This window comes from Oncorhynchus keta, chromosome 28, assembly GCF_023373465.1.
Source record: "Oncorhynchus keta strain PuntledgeMale-10-30-2019 chromosome 28, Oket_V2, whole genome shotgun sequence".
Lineage (NCBI taxonomy): Eukaryota > Metazoa > Chordata > Actinopteri > Salmoniformes > Salmonidae > Oncorhynchus > Oncorhynchus keta.
Window position 1 is genome coordinate 35,778,877 of NC_068448.1, and position 21,675 is coordinate 35,800,551.

Consider the following 21,675-nt stretch of genomic DNA (forward strand, 5'->3'; position numbering starts at 1 on the left):
CTCAAATTTTGTGCAGAGATTTGTTTACATCCCTGTTAGTGAGCATTTCTCCGCCAAGATAATCCATCCACTTGACAGGTGTGGCATATCAAAAAGCTGATTAAACAGCATGATCATTACACAGGTGCACCTTGAGACATCTGTTGCATTGCGTGACAAAACTGCACATTTTAGAGTGGTCTTTTATTTTCCCCAGCACGAGGTGTACCTGTGTAATGATCATGCCGTTTAAAATCAGGACTGGCCACCCCTCAGAGCCTGATTCCTCTCGAGATTTCTTCTTAGGTTCCTGCATTTCTAGAGTTTTTCCTAGCCACTGTGCTTCTACATCTGCATTGCTTGCTGTTTGGGGTTTTAGGTTGGGTTTCTGTATAGCACTTTAACTTCGGCTGACGTAAAAAGGGCTTTATAAATATATTTGATTGATCAGCTTATTGATATGCCACACAATAAAAGGCCACTCTAAAATGTGCAGTTTAGTCACACAACGCCACAGATGTCTCAAGTTGAGGGCTTGGTCAATTGGCATGCTGAGTGCAGGAATATCCACCAGAGCTGATGCTAGAGAATTTAATGTTCATTTCTTTACCATAAGCTGCCTCCAACATTGTTTTAGAGAATTTGGCATTACGTTTAACATGCCTCACAATCACAGACCACGTGCAACCACGCCAGCCCAGGACCTCCACATCTGGCATTCTTCACCCGCGGGATCGTCTGAGACCAGCAACCTGGACAGCTGATGTAACTGAGGAGTAATTCTGTCTGTAAGAAAGCCATTGTGAGTGGAACAACTGGCAAATGGATGGTTTAGGATGACCTTGGAACTTGCTCATTTAAAGTCTAAGTTGTAAACAAGATTCATGTATGCAAATACAGAGGCCTCAATGGATTGTTAAGAAATTCTAAAAGGATTCATTCCAATATTCCTCTTTGCCATCATTCAAGTCTTGCTCCTCAGTCAACACTCCCTTCAAGTTATGACAGGGTAGAGCATAGCCTCAGGCTTTCATAATATCTTGCACACAAGTAATGCAAAGTCTTCCTTCGTCAAGAAAATAGAAACAAACCTCATCATCCTGTATGTTGCTTCCCTATCATGTTCATAGTTTGGTTTGAGAGTAAAGTATACATTCTACAGCAGTAAGGCTCCCTCCCTGAATATCTTATTAAGGTAAGTCTTGAAGGGCCCCTGTATGGAAGACTGGAAGCCCTCTAGAGACAGGCCTAATGGTAGAAGTGGTGGTAGGGGCAGTTGGACAGAGCAATTAGACTTCCCTCAAATATAAAACGGCTGTGTAAAATCAATGTACAGTCGTGGCCAAAAGTTGAGAAAGACACAAATATTAATTTTCAAAGTCTGCTGCCTCAGTTTGTATGATGGTAATTTGCATATACTCCAGAACGTTATGAAGAGTGATTAGATGAATTTCAATTAATTGCAAAGTCCCCCTTTGCCATGCAAATGAACTGAATCCCCCAAAAACATTTCCACTGCATTTCAGTCCTGCCACAAAAGGACCAGCTGACATCATGTCAATGATTCTCTCGTTAACACAGGTGTGAGTGTTGACGAGGACAAGGCTGGAGATCACTGTCATGCTAATTTTGAGTTTGAATAACAGACTGGAAGCTTCAAAAGGAGGGTGGTGCTTGGAATCATTGTTCCAAGGAGGGTGGTGAGTGGTCCAAGGAGGGTGGTGTTTGGAATCATTGTTCCAAGGAGGGTGGTGAGTGGTCCAAGGAGGGTGGTGCTTGGAATCATTGTTCCAAGGACGGTGGTGCTTGGAATCATTGTTCCAAGGAGGGTGGTGGGTGGTCCAAGGAGGGTGGTGCTTGGAATCATTGCTGCCAGTAAGATTGCACCTAAATCAACCATTTATCGGATCATCAAGAACTTCAAGGAGAGCGGTTCAATTGTTGTGAAGAAGAATTCAGGGCGCCCAAGAAAGTCCAGCTAGTGTCAGGACCGTCTGCTAAAGTTGATTCAGCTTCGGGGCACCACCAGTACAGAGCTTGCTCAGGAATAGCAGCAGGGCAGTTGTGAGTGCATCTGCATGTACAGTGAGGCGAAGGCTTTTGGAGGATGGCCTGGTGTCAAGAAGAGCAGCAAAGAAGTCACTTCTCTCCAGGAAAAACATCAGGGACAGACTGATATTCTGCAAAAGGTACAGGGATTGGACTGCTGAGGACTGGGGTAAAGTAATTTTCTCTGATGAACCCCCTTTCCGATTGTTTGGGGCATCTGGAAAAAAGCTTGTCCGGAGAAGACAAGGTGAGCGCTATCATCAGTCCTGTGTCATGCCAAAAGTAAAGCATCCTAAGACCATTCATGTGAGGGGTTGCTTCTCAGCCAAAGGGAGTGGGCTCACTCACAATTTTGTCTAAGAACACAGCCATTAATAAAGAATGGTACCAACACATCCTCCGAGAGCAACTTCTCCCAACCATCCAGGAAAAGTTTGGTGATGAACAATGCCTTTTCCAGCATGACGGAGCACCTTGCCATAAGGAAAAAGTGATAACTAAGTGGCTCGGGGAACAAAAGATCGATATTTGGGGTATGGCCAGGAAACTCCCCAGATCTTAATTCCATTGAGAACTTGTGGTCAATCCTCAAGAGGCGGGTGGACAAACAAAACCCCACAAATTCTGACAAACTCCAAGCATTGATTATGCAGGAATGGGCTGCCATCAGTCAGGATGTGGCCCAGAAGTTCAATGACAGCATGCCATGGCGGATTGCAGAGGTCTTGAAAAAGAAGGGTAAACACTGCAAATATTGACTCTTTGCATCAACTTCATGTAATTGTCAATAAAAGCCTTCGACACTTATGAAATGCTTGTAATTATATTTCAGTATTCCATAGTAACATCTAAAAAAAAAAATCCCTTGACACTGAGGCAGGAGACTTCTAATATTTGTGTCATTCTCAAAACTTTTGGCAACGACTGTACAAAGCAACCCAACATGGCATCAGTGTTTTCATTTCACATCAATCGAGAGGGCTGACATGATTGATCCAAAACAGAATCTTACACATATGCAAGAGTGAAGATGTAATGGTGTCTCTCTGTGGGTACGTGTCTATATTTCCATATCATCATCATAATGACCAGGGTGAGACCACAGACTATGAATTAGAACACAATCAACCACAACCACCATTGTGCACCCACTACAAAACCACCACATACGCCTGGCCTGGATCACAATTTGGGCTAACACATATTTTTAGTCATAATTAGTATAAATGTATTTACCTGGAATTAAGAAACTGTATGGGTACCTCAATACTTCTTAGAATTCAACAATGTTTTGTGAATAGCATTTTATTTTACTAGCTTGTTAAAGTTCAATTTACAAATGGTATTTTTAGAAAGAAATATTCAAAAACGTATTTGTACAATTATTTTCAGGCAACATAAAATTGCAAATAAAGTATGTACAGCGATGAGAAATTAAAACAAGTAAATGTTACATTTCTATCAATAGGTGACCTGGTAAGAGTGGAACAATTTATAAATTGATCACTTAATGACAGCTATGCCAACACCAGAGGCTGCAAAGAGAATTTAAATCTGGGTGTGTTCGGAAAACATCAAAAAATAAATGTTTTGCAACAGAAAACAAAAGTAAGCATTTCGAATTGGACAAGTCCAGGTTGTCCCTTCCTGTTTTACTTATTTTTTTTCTTCAACATTTGGGTGCCAAATTTTTTACACATTTGGTGCCTAATGAACATGACCCTCAACTGGGACCTGACAAGAGCTTCTAAATAAATAACAAGGGCTGAGCAAACTAGTCAGAGTGCAGCATCTCGACACAGATACAAACCAAGCTACAAACGAAAGTGGAGCCATTTTAACGGCCAACAACGTCGTCAGTGTGGATATATATGCGACATCAAAATCAGTCCCTGTCCAAATGTACAATATGAATACCCCAAAAAGTTCAAACATTTTACATACTATATTATGTCCATAAAAATAATCACATTTAAATTATAGCATTAACTCTGCTGCCAATGGCATAGATATAGACCATATTCTATTTTCTCTGACAGAGACATTGGTTACAGTAAGTATATACAAGAAATATAACATCTTCAATAAAATAATGCTACTGTTTATCAAGAGTTAACTTCACTGATCCCTTCGTTGTCATCATCCTCGGGACAGTTTACAGTACTTTGTGCTAACACTTCAGAGTAATTAGATGAATCCTTGTGCTCATTTAAATATCGAAACATTAAAATCAAATCGCAAAGAGGTCTTGTGAGTTGGTTGGGTCAACAGGAGGCAATCTCCCACTATTAATATTACTGAATATATATTAATACTTTAAAAGGCTTAAAAAATTCCAACCTGTTGACTCGGGATGCAGATTGGAAAACACAAAACTCTTGAGATTAGATACAGTTAGCTTGTTTCCCCGACTCAGATTAAAACTCCCCTTCCTATTCATTTTTAACAAAACTCCCTGCATTTTAACACTTGTCAACAGATCAGACTCCCGAGGAAATAACAAAGACAAAATCAAAACATAAAAAAATAGATAAGGAGTTTAAAAAAATCAAAACATGGCATGCCATTGCTCCATTAAATACTGCATGATGCGTAGGCTGGAATGCTTTCAATTCTTGAATACCTGATATTATTGAGTAATACAATAAATCACTATGCGTCATAGTGCAGTAATACAGTACTCACACTAGCCTACAGTAATTGCACATTCGCCGCATGCAAGGGGGGCTAAGGCAAAGGGCAGCCCATTACCATCCATCTTTCCATCCATCCCTATCATTCCATCCCTATCATATCACTTCTCTCCTCCTTGATGCAGTGCCTTCTGTTCCTAGCTGCAATACCAGACACGCTGTCTGACGAAGATACCACACACTGGCGTTGCAGTCCAAGGCAAAGTGGATAAAGAAGAACAAAGTCTGCTTCAAGCGGTTTTTGCGTTAACCCAGTTGATAATAGCCCGGTGTGAGCATTGTCGTGGTGGCGGACATATTTTTGTTAGGTCATGTCTTGTCTGATGTCACCATCCCCACACTCCTCTCTAGGTTCCCAGTAATGAATTACCAGGTTAGTGACGGGTTGCCAGGTCAGTGACAGCAGTCTCGTCTCATGTCACAGAGGGGGGCTATACAGGACACCACCGACCCTGTGGGATCCAGACACTTGATGTTCCACTGCTGGAATGTTCCATTCGGGGACATGGTTGGGGGGGTACCACACTTATGTCTATGACTCCTGGATGGGAGAGGAGAGCAGAGAGCTCCCTGTTCTTCCTCCTCCCCCATTCTACCTTACCCATTCATCCATGATCTCTAGTCACCGAGGCTTCAGTATATCGCTAATACAAAATACATTGCTCTACTAGGAATAAAAACACAGCACCCCTTTCTTTTATAGATCTCCGTCTTGGGGCGGTAGACACAACTTGAAGAGCCTGTGGGAAAGGAGGAAAAATAAGAAATGAAGATCTGGACTTAGCGTAGCATGCATCCAGACCTGTTTGTGCTGTCGAATCAAACAGCACAAACAGACCTGGAACCAGGTTAGTACTTTCAAACTACTTTGGAACTATTGTCTGTACCTTGGGGCTGCGGGTGGCATCTGATCCATCACTTTGAGGTTTTTAGCCGAGATCTCTACCCTGGTGCCCTATCAGAGAAGAGAGGGTGAGACAATGTTGACATATTTACACCGAGGACAAGTGCCCACGTAGTTCTAGCTCCTGTACCCAAATCATCTATCTGCTCAGACAGTGTACTTAAAGTTGTATTCCTACTTAATGCCTTTAGGTTAAGAGCGACCCACACTTATTGGTGAAAAACAACTATGTGCAAACTAAATGTACCCGTTCCACTGCATCGTATGTCGTGAATGTTTTAGAATTAACCAAGGTTAAAAGTGAAGTCTTGTTTGCCACTTCGGTACTGCTTGGTAAGGCTATGGTATACAGTAGGTGGAAGTTGCCTCCTTTCATGTTCAGTTTCCATTAAATATTAACAAAGGTGATAGAGAGAGATCTGTGTTGTAATTATTATGCACCAAACGGAAGAAAACAGACTGAAACAGAGGGACTACCTGAATTTGTCCTATAAAAAAACATTCGGTTTCCATTGCAAAATGTTTTGTTACGGTGTGCCCTAATGAATACGACCCAGGTCCGAGATCTGTTGCTAAGCTGAAGGGTGTGTTCAGGGTACCTGTTTCCGCATGATGTCCATGGTCTGCATGATGCAACGGGGCATGAGGCTGTGGTTCCGCGCCAGGATCATGGCCTGCTCCAGGGTCACGCTCAGGGTGCACCTACTCAACACAAAAGGTCAGAGGTTAGTAGGTCAACGGTCTTTTAACTATGTGTCATGCGAGAACAGTGTTATGTAAAGGCTGCTGTGTGGAGGCTAATAGGAGAAGGGGTTGAAAATACACCATTTTGAGGTGGGTAATGCATACATTGCATAATGCATGTTTAAGCAATACATCTGACACAGCAATGCATAGACATTCATGAGTGTTTGCTCAAGCTGACACGTAAATTGTCAGCCCTTATGTGTCACTTTCAAGTTCAAACGACTAACCTTTGCATCCCGGTGGCACACATGGTGATGTGGCAGGCGCCCAGGCGGTTGCACAGCTCCGAGGACACACACAGCACGCTGACGCCCGACAGGTGGCCCGTTGCGTTGGGACGCACATTCAGGTACGAGTGCATCAGGCGACATAGGTCGTCCAGGGTGTTAAGGGGTCGTAGGAGCTGGGAGGGGCAGAGGTTTAGGGGTTAAAATCTTAAAGGTGTACTCCAACTTTCCTTTCAAATGTACTGCCACTGGGCCTCCCGAGTGGCACAGTGGTCTAAGGCACTGCATCGCAGTTTTAGCTGTGCCACTACAGATTCTGGGTTCGAATCCAGGCTCTTTTGCAGTCAGCGGTGACTGGGAGACCCATGGGGCGGCGCACAATTGACCCAGCGTCGTCCGGGTTAGGAGAGGGTTTGGCCAGCAGGGATGTCCTTGTCCCATCGCCACAGGCTGGGCGCAGTGCACACTGACACGGTCGCCAGGTGTACAGTGTTTCCTCCGACACATTGGTGTGGCTGGCTTCTGGGTTAAGTGGGCATTGTGTCAAGAAGCAGTGCCGCTTGGTTGGGTTGTGTTTCGGAGGACGCACAGCTCTCAACCTTCACCTCTCCCGAGTCCATACGGGAGTTGCAGAGATGAGACAAAACTGTAACTACGAAATTGGATAACCCGAAATGGGGGAGAAATAGGGGGTAAACATAAAAAAATAAAAATGTATATTTAAGTACGGCCCCTGAGCTTGTTTGTAAACAGAGAGCCATTGTGATTTCTGTTTACCTGGTCTATCTTCATAGCCGTGGTGTTAGAGTCGGTGGGTAGATTTGACTTCTCCAGGTAAAAAGCCCTGTTAGAACACAATGAGTTATCATTCAACATGAACGCAATTGACCTGTTGATATTCTATTTACTCTGTAAAAACTTCAGACAAAAGTCCATTTCTACAGCTAATACAGTAGCCAAACTAATCAGCATAGGAATAAAGTAGTTCAATACAGTGGTGGGTAGTACAATACATATTACCATATGTCAGGTGACAACCTGGGTTTGACTATGTCAGTGGGTAGTACAATACATATTGCCATATGTCAGGTGACAACCTGGGTTTGACTATGTCAGTGGGTAGTACAATACATATTGCCATATGTCAGGTGACAACCTGGGTTTGACTATGTCAGTGGGTAGTACAATGAATATGACTGTATATAAAGTGTGTAGATTTCCACCTGAGTTTTCGGTAGTAGGCTTTAACCTTCTCGAGTGAGACGGCGTTGGTACGCTGCTGGAACTCCTCCATGGACACGCAGTCCTGTTGGGACACTCCCTCTGGCCTCTCCAGGGCTGACCATGGGACAGAGGTAGCACATTAACAACACAGTACACCCACCCACACACACACATACATTCCATGACCTGCGCTCACATTCCATGACCTGCGCTCACATTCCATGACCTGCGCTCACATTCCATGACCTGCGCTCAGCAGGTTTGCGTGTATGTGGGACAAGTAACCACATTGTAACCTACACATCGATAACACTTCACATCTAAAAGTGACAGCTCTACCAAAGTCCGTCTTTGACAAGTGAATCTGTATTTAATTCAACAACTGTATTCCATAGAAGCGGCCTATAGGTGGCGCTAACAGCCCGTTTATTCCTAGTTCTCTGACTGCAGTACGTATTACATTTCATCACACGTGTATGGAAAATGAATGGTTCCCTAGCACAGGGAACGAAGCATTATTCCAGCCACTTCTACTGGCCCGGTGCAGGTGGAAAGAGCGCCGCAGTGAAAACACAGAGGGGGAGCGGCGTGATAAGCACAGAATACCTTTCCCGGTTAGACTTACACAGTCCGTCCCTCAAATGGTAGTTACCACAATGCAAATGGTAAATATATAGCAAATCCTCTAGAATTAGTATTTTGTTTGTGAAACTCTATAGCCACTTTCACGCTGGCATTTTCACTAGAACATTTAGCACCTAATCAGTTAGGAGATTAAGAGATACTGATTCAATGCCCCCTGCTAGTGTACTGTAAATTATTATAGATATATGGGGCTAAATCCCAAGCAGCCACCTATTCCATATATGGTAGATTACTTTTGTGCACATTTGGGATGCAGACATGATCATCGTGTGTAGACCGAGAGGTTGGCAGGACTTCTCCGGGAATGTTACAGGTGAATAAATGAAGAAATTGTTCCATACATCTCATTTCTACTGTATCTGCAACACTGTGTGCATAGTCAAGATTATAGCAAATTGATAGGGTAAATTCCTCTACATTGTGAAGAGCTGTGTATTTGTGAACATGCAACATATTTCCTTAACGTTTGCTTAGTGCATTTCATCAAATTCCATCCAATGCCAATTGACTTGACTTGACGCAATTCAGTGAACTGTGATTCAATTAGGATTTGATGACAATCCAACTGGACTCATATGAATTCAGCTAACTTTGAGTCAATGATGATTCGTCTCAACTCAACGACACTTTGATTGGTTGATGATTTGACTCGAGTCGACTCAATTGAGTTCAGCCACCTTTGCGTGGAGGTAGACTAGAGGGCTGTTCTGTTCCTACTCACCCCTGGTGAAGAGCACGGTGTGCAGTTTGAGGCTGCCCCCGTTCTGCAAGCGAGTGGGGAGCTCACTGAAGTGGCAGCTGTCCAGATACAGGGTGACCTTTAGGGCCTGCCGGCTGCCCTCCACGTGGTAACACACCGGCGTGTCTGGGGAACACAACACTGCTTAGTTTGGCTTAATGTTAAATGACTTCATAGAGTTCTGTGCCTGTATTTATTAACCGTCTAAAAAGGCAGAGCGCTGATCAGTTTGGCCCTTCAGATCATAACAGAAGCAGATTATTATGGACAGGGAGGAGCTGATCCGAGATCAGCACACCTACTCTTAGACGCTTGATAAATACGGGCCCTGGTTGCTTTTCCCTTCACTTAGGCATGAGGTGACTAGTACACACTGGACCACTGATTGACGTAGCACGACAGTTTACTTACAGAAAACAGAGATCAGAATGTTGCATTTAAATCCTGTTACACAAATACAACATTAGTACTCGGCGTTCTATACTTGGCAACATCCACCGATCTATTACATATTTCATTTGATGGGTTGGTAGTTAATCAGACATAGGCATCATTGGTATGGATTCTTGCTTCAGTGGCCCACCAACACCATCCAAAGCTATGGGGGAAACCCTAAGAACAACACAACCCCCTGTGAGGTCAGCGCATCGCCTCCTGAAGACCATCTACCCATAATCCTTTTGGATTGAGTGTGATGGTTTAGACGAACCCTTCCTCTCTGCTTGCTGAACAGCCTTTTATCAAATCAATACTGTCAGGCGAGCTCACAGCCACAAACAGACTGATTGCCTAAGCAACGGCCGCGCCATTCTGCTGAAGTGGGCATGTTTTCCAAAAAGCGATTTCAGTGTAAAAAGGTTTTAAAGGAGGGGGAGGGAGGGGGGGTGTGTGTGTGTGTGTGTGTGTGTGTGTGTGTGTGTGTGTGTGTGTGTGTGTGTGTGTGTGTGTGTGTGTGTGTGTGTGTGTGTGTGTGTGTGTGTGTGTGTGTGTGTGTGTGTGTGTGTGTGTGTGTGTGTGTGTGTATACAGTTATGCTTACTGCCGAGCAGTAAGCTAGAATAGTACATCCCTGTTTTATCCGTGGCTTTCTCCCCCAGAATGTGAAATGCAACTGATGTGCTTGCTTAGAGCAGCAGTCTCGGCTCATCATATCACCATATTGCGGTTCTTGAAAAGGAACAGACTGGAAAGTACAAGTCTTTCAGCGAAGCTGGGTTTGACCGAGGTGTTTCGTTGAAATTAAGCTGCAATTGTATGACGGGGACTCTGGGTCTACAGTAACAAAGCCCTTTGTTGTGGTTGACATGCAAGGTGTGTGTGTGTGTCTCCAACCGCCACACGTAATCACCACTGACAACTCCGTTCACTGGCCACCGTTGCTAAGAAAATATGTGGTTGCTATGGGAAAGGGTCTACTTACTTGCGACCAGGCATTCATCCTCCAGCTGGCGGAAGAACACAGTGACTTTGTCCAGGTCCAACAGGGCCGCCTTGGTATCCTCCAGCATCGTCCTCTCCTCCTTCTACACGGTAGAGAGAAACCAAAGAGCTCAGCTAACAGGCCAGGGGCCGTATTCACAAAGCATCTCAGATTAGGAGTTTTGATATGGAATCGTTTTTTCCCCTTTTAGATCCTAATAAAGACGATTGTGTGGACAGTGGGGACCTGATCCTAGATCAGCACTCTGAGACTCTTAGTGAATATGAGCCCAGGGCTCACTGTTTCAGCTTAGCGGCCAATGGTGACAGCGGAGTGTGGAAAGAGGACTCAGACAGTCAATGGCACCCTTCTTTCTGGATCAACACAGTACAGAGCCATTATAGTTACACCCTTATACCATTTTATTGGTGATTCCTTGATGGCTAGACATTTCTACATTGGTGCCCGTCTGCCTATGGGACATTGCTGTTTTGAATTGTGTTTTTAATGTGTATTTAAAAAAAAAAAATGTTTTTACTGGAAATAAAACATCTATGAAAAACAGGTATTTTGACCTCGACGGAGTAAAAGACAAAAGTTGAAATAGAAATGATTTCATAATATTGGTTAAACTTAATTCAAGCACAACTCCACTATTCTGACCCAAGTCTGCCGACTGTCCAAAGGTAAATAAATCACATCAGTAAAAGTTTAAAGTGTTTGTTCAAAGCAGCAGGGCTCTACAGCCCTGTTCCTGTCGTGCCACCCTCCTGTAGGTCATCACTCCAACCCCACTTTCAGCTTATCAACCAGCTAGCCATTAGAACCAGGCGCGCTAGATCAGGGTAGAAGCGAAAACCTACAACATGGTAGCTCTCCAGGAACAGGGTCGAGGAGCCCTGCTTTACAGTCACCGTCTCTTACCACGTGGGGCGCCAGTGAGGCCTGGAAGTTGAGCAGCACGCCAATGGCGGCCGCCTGTTCCAGCCACTTGCGGCTCGTCTCCTTGCTGTCCTCCTCGTACTCGCCGGCGTTGTTGAAGCGGGCACGCAGTGCCGCCAGGAGCTGCTCGGCCAGAGTGCACACGGCACCCGCCGCACTCTGGCAGAAAATCACGTCCCGCCGCAGCTGCAGAGCCGTGTCTGGGGTGGGGAGGAGGATTCTTTTTTAACCTTCACTTAACTAGGAAAGTCAGTTAAGAACAAATTCTTATTTACAGTGACGGCCTACCCCGGCCAAACCCAAACCCGGACGACGCTGGGCCAATTGTGCGCCGCCCTATGGGATTCCCAATCACGGCCGGTTGTGATACAGCCTGGAATCGAACCAGGTTCAGTAGTGACGCCTCTTGCACTGAATTGCAGTGCCTGAGACCGCTACGCCACTCGGAGGAAGGGGAAAATAAGACAACCATTCTATTTTCAGAGAAATTTGCTTTACTAACTTCTTACAGGACATTTACAAAATCAGCAACGTACAAACAATATGGAAGGCAGGGGATAGACTACACAGGGGATAGACTACACAGGGGATAGACTACACAGGGGATAGACTACACAGGGGATAGACTACACAGGGGATAGACTATACAGGGAATTTTCCAAGTGACTAGAGGGAGGAGCACAGAGGAGAATAGTGGAAAGAGGTGAGCGATAGGCCGGTGGAAGAGAGGTAAGAGGAAGGGAGCAAATTGAAAAAGAAAATTCTAGAGAGAGAGGTGGGAAGGGTAAAAGAAAGAGGGGAAAGAAAGAGCACGAGACAGACGGCAAGACAGGCTTTTTGACAACCGTTCTTACCATCAACCGGACTGTCCTCAGAGTGGTGTGTAAACTCTAATCAAACATAGCCAGGGGGTTTACAATCTGCTCTATCACACTGACTCATTCATGAGGACAGGACCATTAACAGCCGCCATATGGCACAGCACACTTCAAAGGGAACACACACACACACACACAAGGCTGACATAAGGCTTACCTGTACATTTGAGCAGGGCCAGAAGCAGCTGGTTCTTCCCATCTACAGAAAAATTTGGATTTTATTACCTAAGTGATACGCATGTGTTTCTACTGTAGCCATGTGTTTGTGTGCGCGATGCATGTGTTACATGTGTGCTTATGGTGCGTGTGCGTTTTCTACTGACCATCCACAAATCTCTGTAGGCTCTCCACCAGTGTCTTGATGGAGCTGGGCAGGTTCCAAGGGTCCTCCTGGATGTTTTTGTGGATGATGTAGCGACAGCGTACCGTCCAGTCCTCAGTGTGACGGAACTCTGTTCAGAAAACACGACGTGTCATTGAATTAGCAATATAAAATTCTAGGACAATTCTTCAGTGTAACACCATTTCATATCTACGCACGCACGCACGCACGCACGCACACGCACACACACATTTCTCAGTGATACCCAGACAAGTCTCTTTCTCTCTCTAAACAAGCATGCATTCAGGCATACCTTACACACTCACACACACTAAATGTAGCGGGCACCTGGCTGAGTGTGGTCGGGGTGAAAGTGCTTGGTTTCCTCGCAGGCCTTGGTCATGACGGGCCCTTTGAGCAGGCTATTGATGGAATCCACCTGCAGATGACAGTCACAACCAGTCAGACAGAGGCTGGCCTCAGTCCCTCAACAACAACAACAGGAAACTGGGGCCCCGGGTAATTGACGGAAGCAAAAATGGCCGTGTCCCTCAGGGAGTATGGGAGAGGTCAAAGGGCATGAGATGTGTAAGAGGAGATGCGAGGAAGATGACAAAGAGATTGCAAAACAAAGTACTGCAGATGATTACTACTACTGATTACGATAAACATGATCTGTGCCAAATGTTTCTGAAGGCTAATGGAAAAGCTGTGTGTGTATGTGTGAGAGAGAGGGAGAGAAAGTGAGAGCGAGTACGTGTGTGTGTGAGAGAGAGAGAACGTCTGTGTAAGTGTGTGTACGCATGTTGGTGTATGATATTAGTGCCAAGCAGTGTTTACATTACACACAACACCGTGGTAACCATTAAAAGCATGGCTTACAAAAACAGAGTGAGATGTGGGTTGGCAAAGCCATGGAAGCTGATTTCACAGAGGATAGTGGTAGAGATGCTGCACCTGGTTGAAAAGGTGCTCCAGACAGCCATGCAGCTTGTCCTGCTTGTCTGAGGGAATCCTCATGTCACAGGGCAGCTCATCACCTGAGAAAGAAAGAAGGAAAGAAAGGAGGAAAGAAAGAGACCAGAAGAAAGAAAGAAAAATAAAGAAAGAATAAACTGGACACCATTTACAAGGAGATTCTGAACATTTTCCCACATAAGGCAAACCAATGTGGCTTCTTTAATGCTAGAGGGGTATGGACATCTTAGTCTAGTCTTCATTAACTGTTTCTTACCTGAACCCATCTCGTCACTCCCCAGGTAAGAGCTGTTGCTACGCACACTTGTGTATGACAGGACAGAATCCCTGTTACTGTTACATTCACTGCAACACACACAGACAGGAGTTCATACACACAGAGAGAAAGAGACAGCGAGAGACACACAGAGAGAGAGAGACACAGAGAGAAACAGTTGAATAACAAACCAGAGTTCATTCCCTACAGAAAAAAACACCAAGTCAAATGTGGAGTCTGTCTTGTAATTATCCAGTCAAATAATCCGACTGACTGTATGAAATATAGTCAGAGAGAGCAGTAATCAAATGCTTCTCACAAACAACATCAACTTACTTCATTGGCGTGACTAAAATGCATTCCACCGAACTATTGTAACGTGTGGCTACACCAGTGTGCCAAACAAGAATTTGATTAATAAACACCAGGTAAATTGAAGTCAAATGATAGTTAAACATTAAAGGAGATGCCTCCACCATCCCAAAAGATTTAACATATAGTTATGCCTTAAAAGGTTCGAAAAACATATACATTTAGAAATGTGTTTCCATTTGTTGTCAGTGGCTAGTTGAACAAAACCAGAGAGTGGATTGCCGTCACTCCTTGTCCTTATGGTAAGGAAAAACATGTGCTTTCACTGAACTACGCCTTTAATGCTGAAGATTTATTCTCTTCCTATTACCTCTACATTTTCAATGCATTTTAATAGCTAGATATGCGTCTCATCTTGCCTAAAATGCCTTTGCTGGATATTTTCAACGGAAGGTCTTAAAAAGATGATGAGTGTGAGCGCAGAGAAGATTTACTGTGTTGCAAATTCCAGATTACACAGCTACTCTTTGTGAATGTTGTGTGTGTACGTCTTGGCATTATGATGTCAATGCTGAATCATACGAATTTAAGGAGACAGAAGTAGCATTGTTATCGCGCTTCCCGTTAAAATAATCACTTTGTTTTGTGTTCCGATAATCATCGAGCTCGACAACAACAAAGTCCCATAATGTGAACTGGATGCAACTCCAGCATAATGCAGGGAGGAGCGACCTGCGGGCCCACCCCCCTTTTGAAGGCCCTCGGGTCAATTTCCACAAACAAACAAAAAATAATAAATACTAATATTTTGTGACGTTACAGCCTTATTCTAAAATGAATGAATGTTATTTTTTTCAATCTATACACAATACCCCCCCATAATGACAAAGCAAAAAAACAGGGTTTTCAAAATCATTGCAAAAATAAATATATTCACTGGAATATCACATTTACATAAGTGTTCAGACCCTTTACGCAGTACTTTGTTGAAGCACCTTGGACAGCATGACACTACAAGCTTGGCACACCTGTATTTGGGGAGTTTCTCCCATTTTTCTATGCAGATCCTCTCAAGCTCTGTCAGGTTGGAAGTGGAGCATCGTGTACAGCTATTTTCAGGTCTCTCCAGAGATGTTCTATAAAGTTCAAGTCCGGGCCCTGGCTGGGCCACTCATGGACATTCAGAGACTTGTCCCGAACACGCTGTGTTGTCTTGGCTGTGTGCTTGTCCTGTTGGAAGGTGAACCTTCGCCCCAGTCTGAGGTCCTAAGTGCTCTGGAGCAGGTTTTCATCAAGGATCTTTCTGTACTTTGCTCCGTTCATCTTTCCCTCGATCCGGACTAGATTCCCAGTTTCTGCAGCTTAAAAAAATCCCCACAGCATGATGTTACCACCACCATGCTTCACTGTAGGGATGGTGCCAGGTTTCCTCCAGACATGACGCTTAGCATTCAGGCCAAAGAGTTCAATCTTGGTTTCATCAGTCCAGAGAATCTTGTTTCTCATGGCCTGAGAGTCCTTTAGGTGCCTTTAGGCAAACTCCAAAACAGGCTTTTTACTGAGGAGTGGCTTCCGTCTGACCACCCTACCATAAAGGCCTGATTGGTGGAGTGTTGCAGAGATGGTTGTCCTTCTGGAAGGTTCTCCCATCTCCACAGAGGAAATCCAGAGCTCTGTCAGAGTGACCATCAGAACTTCTTCACCAAACTTCTTCCATTTAAGAAAAGGCCACTGTGTTCTTTGGGACCTTCAATGCTGCAGAAGTTTTTCGGTACCCTTCCGCAGATCTGTGCCTCGACATAACCCTGTCTCGGAGCTCTAACGGAGAATTCCTTCGACCCCATGGCTTGGTTTCTGCTCTGACATGCACTGTCAACTGCGGGACCTTATATGGACAGGTGTGGGGGGGGTGAGAAGGATTACTTATCCTATCCTAGGTATTCCCCACCTCTTTAAGGAATACCTAGGATAGGATAAGTAACCCTTCTCACCCCCCTTTAAGATTCAGATGCACTATTGCAAAGTGACTATTCTACTGGATGTCATAAGGTGAATGCACCAATTTGTAAGTCGCTCTGGATAAGAGCGTCTGCTAAATGACTTAAATGTAAATGTGTGTACCTTTCCAAATCATGTCCAATAAATTTAATTTACCCACAGGTGTACTCCAATCAAGTTGTAGAAACATCAAGGATGATCAATGGAAACGGGATGCACCGGAGCTCAATTTCAAGTCTCATAGCAAAGGGTCTAAATAATTATATAAATAACTTGTTTTTATTTTTAATACATTTGCAAACATTTCTAAAAACCTGTTTTCGCTTTGTCATTATGGGGGTATTGTCTGTAGATTGATGAAAAAATAATATTGTATAAAATTGAGCACACAGCCATGCAATCTCCATAGACAGACATTGGCAGTAGAATGGGCTTACTGAAGAGCTGTGACTCAACGTGGCACCGTCATAGGACGCCACCTTTCCAACAAGTCAGTCCGTCAAATTTCTGCCCTGCTACAGCTGCCCTGGTCAACTGTAAGTGCTGTTATTGTGAAGTGGAAATGTCTAGAAGCAACAACGGCTCAGTTGTTACACAAGCTCACAGAATTTGACTGCCGAGTGTTAAAGCTTGTAAAAATTGTATCCTCGGGTCCAAACTAACTCTGGAAGCAACGTGAGCACAAGAACTGTTCATCGGGAGCTTCATGAAATGGGTTTACATGGCCAAGCAGCCGAACACAAGCCTAAGATCTCCATGCGCAATGCTAAATGTTTGGCTGGAGTGGTGTAAAGCTCTCAGCCACTGGACTCTGGAGCAATGGGAAGACCGAATCTGGGTTTGGTGGATGCCTTGAGAGTGTTACCTACCCGAATGCATAGTACCAACTGTAAAGTTTGGTGGAGGAGTAATAATGGTCTGGGGCTGGCTCATGGTTCTGGCTAGGCCCCTTAGTTCCAATGAAGGGAAATCTTAACGCTACAGCATAAAATTACATTTTAGACGATTCTGTGCTTCTGACTTTGTGGTAACAGTTTGGGGAAGGTGTTTCAGCATGAGATCCATACAAAAAAATGTTTGTCGAGACTGGTGTGGAAGAAACTTTTATTTAATTCATTTTTTATTTAATTAGGCAAGTCAGTTAAGAACAAATTATTATTTGCAATGACGGCCTACCCGGGCCAAACCCGGAAGATGTTGGGCCAATTGTGTGCCGCCCTATGGGACTCCCAATCACGGCTAGATGTGATGTAGCCTGGATTCAAACCAGGTACTGCAGTGACTCCACTTGCAATGAGATGCAGTGTCTTAAACCACTGCGCAACTCGGGAACTTGACTGGCCTGCACCAACCCCATCGCACACATTGGGATGAATTGAAATGCTGACTGAGAGCCAGGCCTAATCACCAAACATCCTTTCCCGACCTCACTAACAATCTTGTCGCCCCCCCAGAAATGTTCCAACATCTAGTGGAAAGCCTTCCCAGAAGAGTGGAGGCTATAGCAGCAAAGGAGGGGGACCAACTCCATATTATTGCCCATGATTTTGGAATGAGATCTTTGACAAACAGGTGTCCACATACTTTACAAGTAGGTGTCCACAGCCATGCGGTGTCTCATTAAATCTTGCAAAAATGTATCTCCACCCTATGGAAACATTTGTTGAATTGCATGAAATTAGCTTTAAAACATAACATTTTCCTCTCTGCCCCATGGAAAATGTTGTATAATTGCATGAAATGTGTTATAAAATGGCTAAATCTTCTCTTTGCCCATTGGTAAAATGTGTAAAATGCAGAAAACTTGCATTAAAACTGCAACGTTTGCTCGGCCCATGGCAAATTGTGTAGAATTGGAGGAAATTAACACCATCATGTAAAAATGTTCTCTCTACTGTTAATAGGGGGGCTGCTAAAATGTTTTTTCCTCAGTGTGTGTGTGTGGGGGGCTATGCACATGTGTACCCAGACCCACGGGCAGCTACGGCCTCATGATGAGTTCAGCATTTTGGGCTCCCATCCCCATCAAAGTTGCCCATCCCTGGGTTAGGGGGTTCTTAGTGAGTCAGAGTCTTGTCTCTGACACTGTTTGCGTCTTCTTGTGTCTCTAAATGGGATGCTGGATCATTCCCGACAAACTGTGACTGAAGTGCCAACCGTTTCGTAATACACCCAGGGCTTTGGCTCTGACTCTCTCCTCCACGCACACGGTCACACTCAGGCACCCGTGCACACTCACACAAGTTCTCCTGGGAAAGGGTTCTAAATTTAGTCGCATCTCGTGGCAGGTTTGGAGCGGCCCACCCTCACCAGATGTGACGAGACTGACTGTCTAAGAGACAAACAAACCAGACTGGTGGTGGGTGTACAATTACCTCTTTCTCTGTCTGCGTCCACCCATCCATCTGCTCATTCCTCTCCTCCTCCTTTCACTGTGGTGACCTCGCCCCTCTATTTTCCTCTCCAAGACTCTCCCCAAGCCTTTTGCTGTTGACCTTCACCTTACCCTATCCTTCCTCCTTTGTGTTTTGTCTGGCTCTCTTCATCTCTCCCCACCTATCGTTGTGTCTTTCTCTCCAATCATCATGAACGTCATGCATTTATAAAGTGCTTCTCGTCCCAGAGCACATTGGATGGCCGGACAACTCATCCCATTCCGTATCAAACCTATAGCACCCTCTCCTTATATAGTTCTACTAACAAGCTAAATGCACCCTATTCCCTATGTAGTGCACTACTTCTGGAAAGACTCATATACACGGTGTACAAAACATTAGGAACATCTTCCTAACAAGCCTCAATTCGTCTGGGCATGGACTCTGAACAAGGTGTTGAAAGCGTTCCACGTGGACTCCAATGCTTCTCACAATTGTGTCAAGTTGGTTGGATGTCCTTTGGGCGGTGGGCCATTCTTGATACAAACAGGAAACTGTTGAGCATGAAAAACCCAGCACTGTTGCAGTTCTTGACGCACTCAAACCGGTGTGCCTGGCGCCTACTACTGTATCCTGTTAAGAGACACTTCAATCTTTTGTCCTGCCCATTCACCCTCTGAATGGCACACATACACAATCCATGTCTCAATTGTCTCAAAGCTTCAAAATCCTGATTTAACCTGGCTCCTCCCCTTCATCTACACTGAGTTAGCAAGTGACATCAATGAGGGACCATAGCTTTCACCTGGTCAGTCTATAATGTTTTGCACACTCAGTGTAGTGCACTTATTTTGTCCAGAACCCATGAGGGTCTGGCCAAAAGTAGTGGACTGTATAGGTAATAGGGTGTCACTGCAGATGCAACCTGAGGGAGCTCACTAGACCCTGTACTGTGGGTGGCTGTTGGCTAGAAGGAGTTGCGCTTGCTGTTCTTGCTGTAATGACAGACTGGGCAGAGAGAGAGAGCGAGAGAAGCGCAAGCTACTCATTTAGCCTCTATTACACACTGCACTCTCGCCAGGAGCTGACCACTGCTCTTAGTGGGTGGTAGTGGGCGGAGGCTGTGGACCGGTGCCTGAAAGACACTACCACCGCTGCCAACAACCATCTGAATGAACTCAAGCTAGCGAGGAGGTAGCACAGTGACATCACTGAATACATTTCATGTTGAGCTCCCCAATTTCTTTTTTTTTTTTATGTGTGACTCGACTCCCCACATCTGGAACCTATTGGGAGAGTCGGAAGGAACCCGATGCCATCACAGTGGGAAATATAAATAAAAAGAGAGGGAGATGTTTGTTGTTGGTTTCACATGAAGCTGGCTCACGGAAACACCCATTTTCTTTTTTTTACTATACATTCAGTTTTCTATGTTTACTTTACCATGGTGAAACAGAGCACACTCATTTGCGAGAATTAAAAAAATATATATATTTTTTAAACTAAGCAAGTGCGTTAAGAACATATTCTTATTTAAAATGGAGGCCAAACCCGGACGCCGCTGGGCCAATTGTGCGCCGCCCAATCACGGTGATACAGCCTGGAATCGAACCAGGGTCTGTAGTGACGCCTCTAGCACTGAGACGCAGTGCCTTAGACCGCTGCGCCACTCAGGAGCTGATCCAAGATCAGTGCCTAAGGGAAACGGAGTAGCATTGGAATGACGGACCCTGTTGTGAGGTCGCATTGGATAAGTGACACCTCTCCTCTGTCTTTCACCCACAAGATAATTGCCCACCACAGAAATAGAATCAGATAATCCTACCCCCAATACTAACCTCAACCATTACAGTGGATGAAGACATATCTAAACATGGTTAGGGGTAATCTCAATCACCTCCTCCACCTCCACCTTTTAACCCATTGCACTACTTTTAGTATTATGGTGATTTGTATTGTATTATGTGCTTCTGCTTTGCCCTCCCTTAAGGGTTTTAGGCTGGGCATCCATAAAGCACTTTGTGACTACTGCCGATGTAAAAAAATAAAAAAGGCTCTATAATGTACATTTGGTTGGGCAGAAGCACCCATTTCAAACGTCCAAGACAAATTTCCCTTGGGGGACAACAAAGTGAATCTTATCTCAACTCTCATCTTATCTTACCTGTACGAGTCCCTGTAGCTCATGGTGTCGTGGCCCGAGTCCTCCTGGTCCTCCTCAGTCACCTTGAAGCAGACCCTCTTGATGCCCCCGTGCTCTGCTTTTTCCTGGTCCCCCTCCTCAGGGGCCACAGAGGGGGGCTGGCTGGCCTCGTAGGCTGGGGGCTCGCTGCCCTGCGGCTGGGTGGGCTCCGTGATGGACGACAGCAGGCTGCAGTTATCGACCGTCACATACGAGGAGAAAACACATGAATAGTAAAGTAGAGACGTTCTTATAATGTGGACTCACATTTATTGCTTTTATATGTGCACACATATCTTTTACACACACAGTAGAGAAGGTTTCCCCTCCTTCCAATGGGGCAGTGGCTTCACGGTCTGTTAGCCCAATCCATAAACAGTTTTGGAGTGACAAATTCCCCTGTTTTGAAAGTATCCACATTAAACAAGCAAAAAGGGCAGTCAGACAAAGGGGGTTTGGCGTGGGTCTCAGGAAGGCTGCCTGGGGACAATGGTTTCATAATATCTTGGCCTTCCAGCTTTCCATATTCATGCAGCATAATAACAGATCTTCAGAGGAAAATGTCAACGAATAGACTACAGGAACTAAAAATAAACGACGGTGATATATAATTTGGCAATTCTAAAACCACTCATGTCATTTTGGGTGCCTACATGTGTATTATTTGGGTACTCACACTATTGGGGTACCTTGGGTAAAGCTGAACAATGAAATTCAGGTATTTAACAATGATACGCATACATACAGTATGTATGTACAGGCTGCATTATATCGGTTCGTGGGCCGTGTCTGGCTCGCGGGCCACC

The 21,675-nt window shown here is 44.7% G+C and overlaps 1 protein-coding gene across 1 annotated transcript in view; it reads right to left on the minus strand.

Moving 5' to 3' along the window:
- Window positions 1-4,222: 4,222 nt before the first annotated feature.
- prex1 (phosphatidylinositol-3,4,5-trisphosphate-dependent Rac exchange factor 1) overlaps window positions 4,223-21,675 on the minus strand; it is a 111,868-nt gene continuing 94,415 nt past the window's right edge. The window contains exons 26-40 of the mRNA XM_035740970.2: window positions 20,852-21,058; window positions 14,003-14,091; window positions 13,726-13,808; window positions 13,117-13,207; window positions 12,770-12,898; window positions 12,604-12,645; window positions 11,551-11,768; window positions 10,627-10,729; window positions 9,190-9,333; window positions 7,823-7,937; window positions 7,377-7,443; window positions 6,600-6,775; window positions 6,225-6,327; window positions 5,609-5,676; window positions 4,223-5,461 (exon numbers count right to left, since the gene is read on the minus strand). Of these exons, the coding sequence (XP_035596863.1) occupies window positions 5,419-5,461; window positions 5,609-5,676; window positions 6,225-6,327; window positions 6,600-6,775; window positions 7,377-7,443; window positions 7,823-7,937; window positions 9,190-9,333; window positions 10,627-10,729; window positions 11,551-11,768; window positions 12,604-12,645; window positions 12,770-12,898; window positions 13,117-13,207; window positions 13,726-13,808; window positions 14,003-14,091; window positions 20,852-21,058 (1,678 nt within the window). The 3' untranslated portion in view covers window positions 4,223-5,418. The remainder of the gene's footprint in view (window positions 5,462-5,608; window positions 5,677-6,224; window positions 6,328-6,599; window positions 6,776-7,376; window positions 7,444-7,822; window positions 7,938-9,189; window positions 9,334-10,626; window positions 10,730-11,550; window positions 11,769-12,603; window positions 12,646-12,769; window positions 12,899-13,116; window positions 13,208-13,725; window positions 13,809-14,002; window positions 14,092-20,851; window positions 21,059-21,675) is intronic.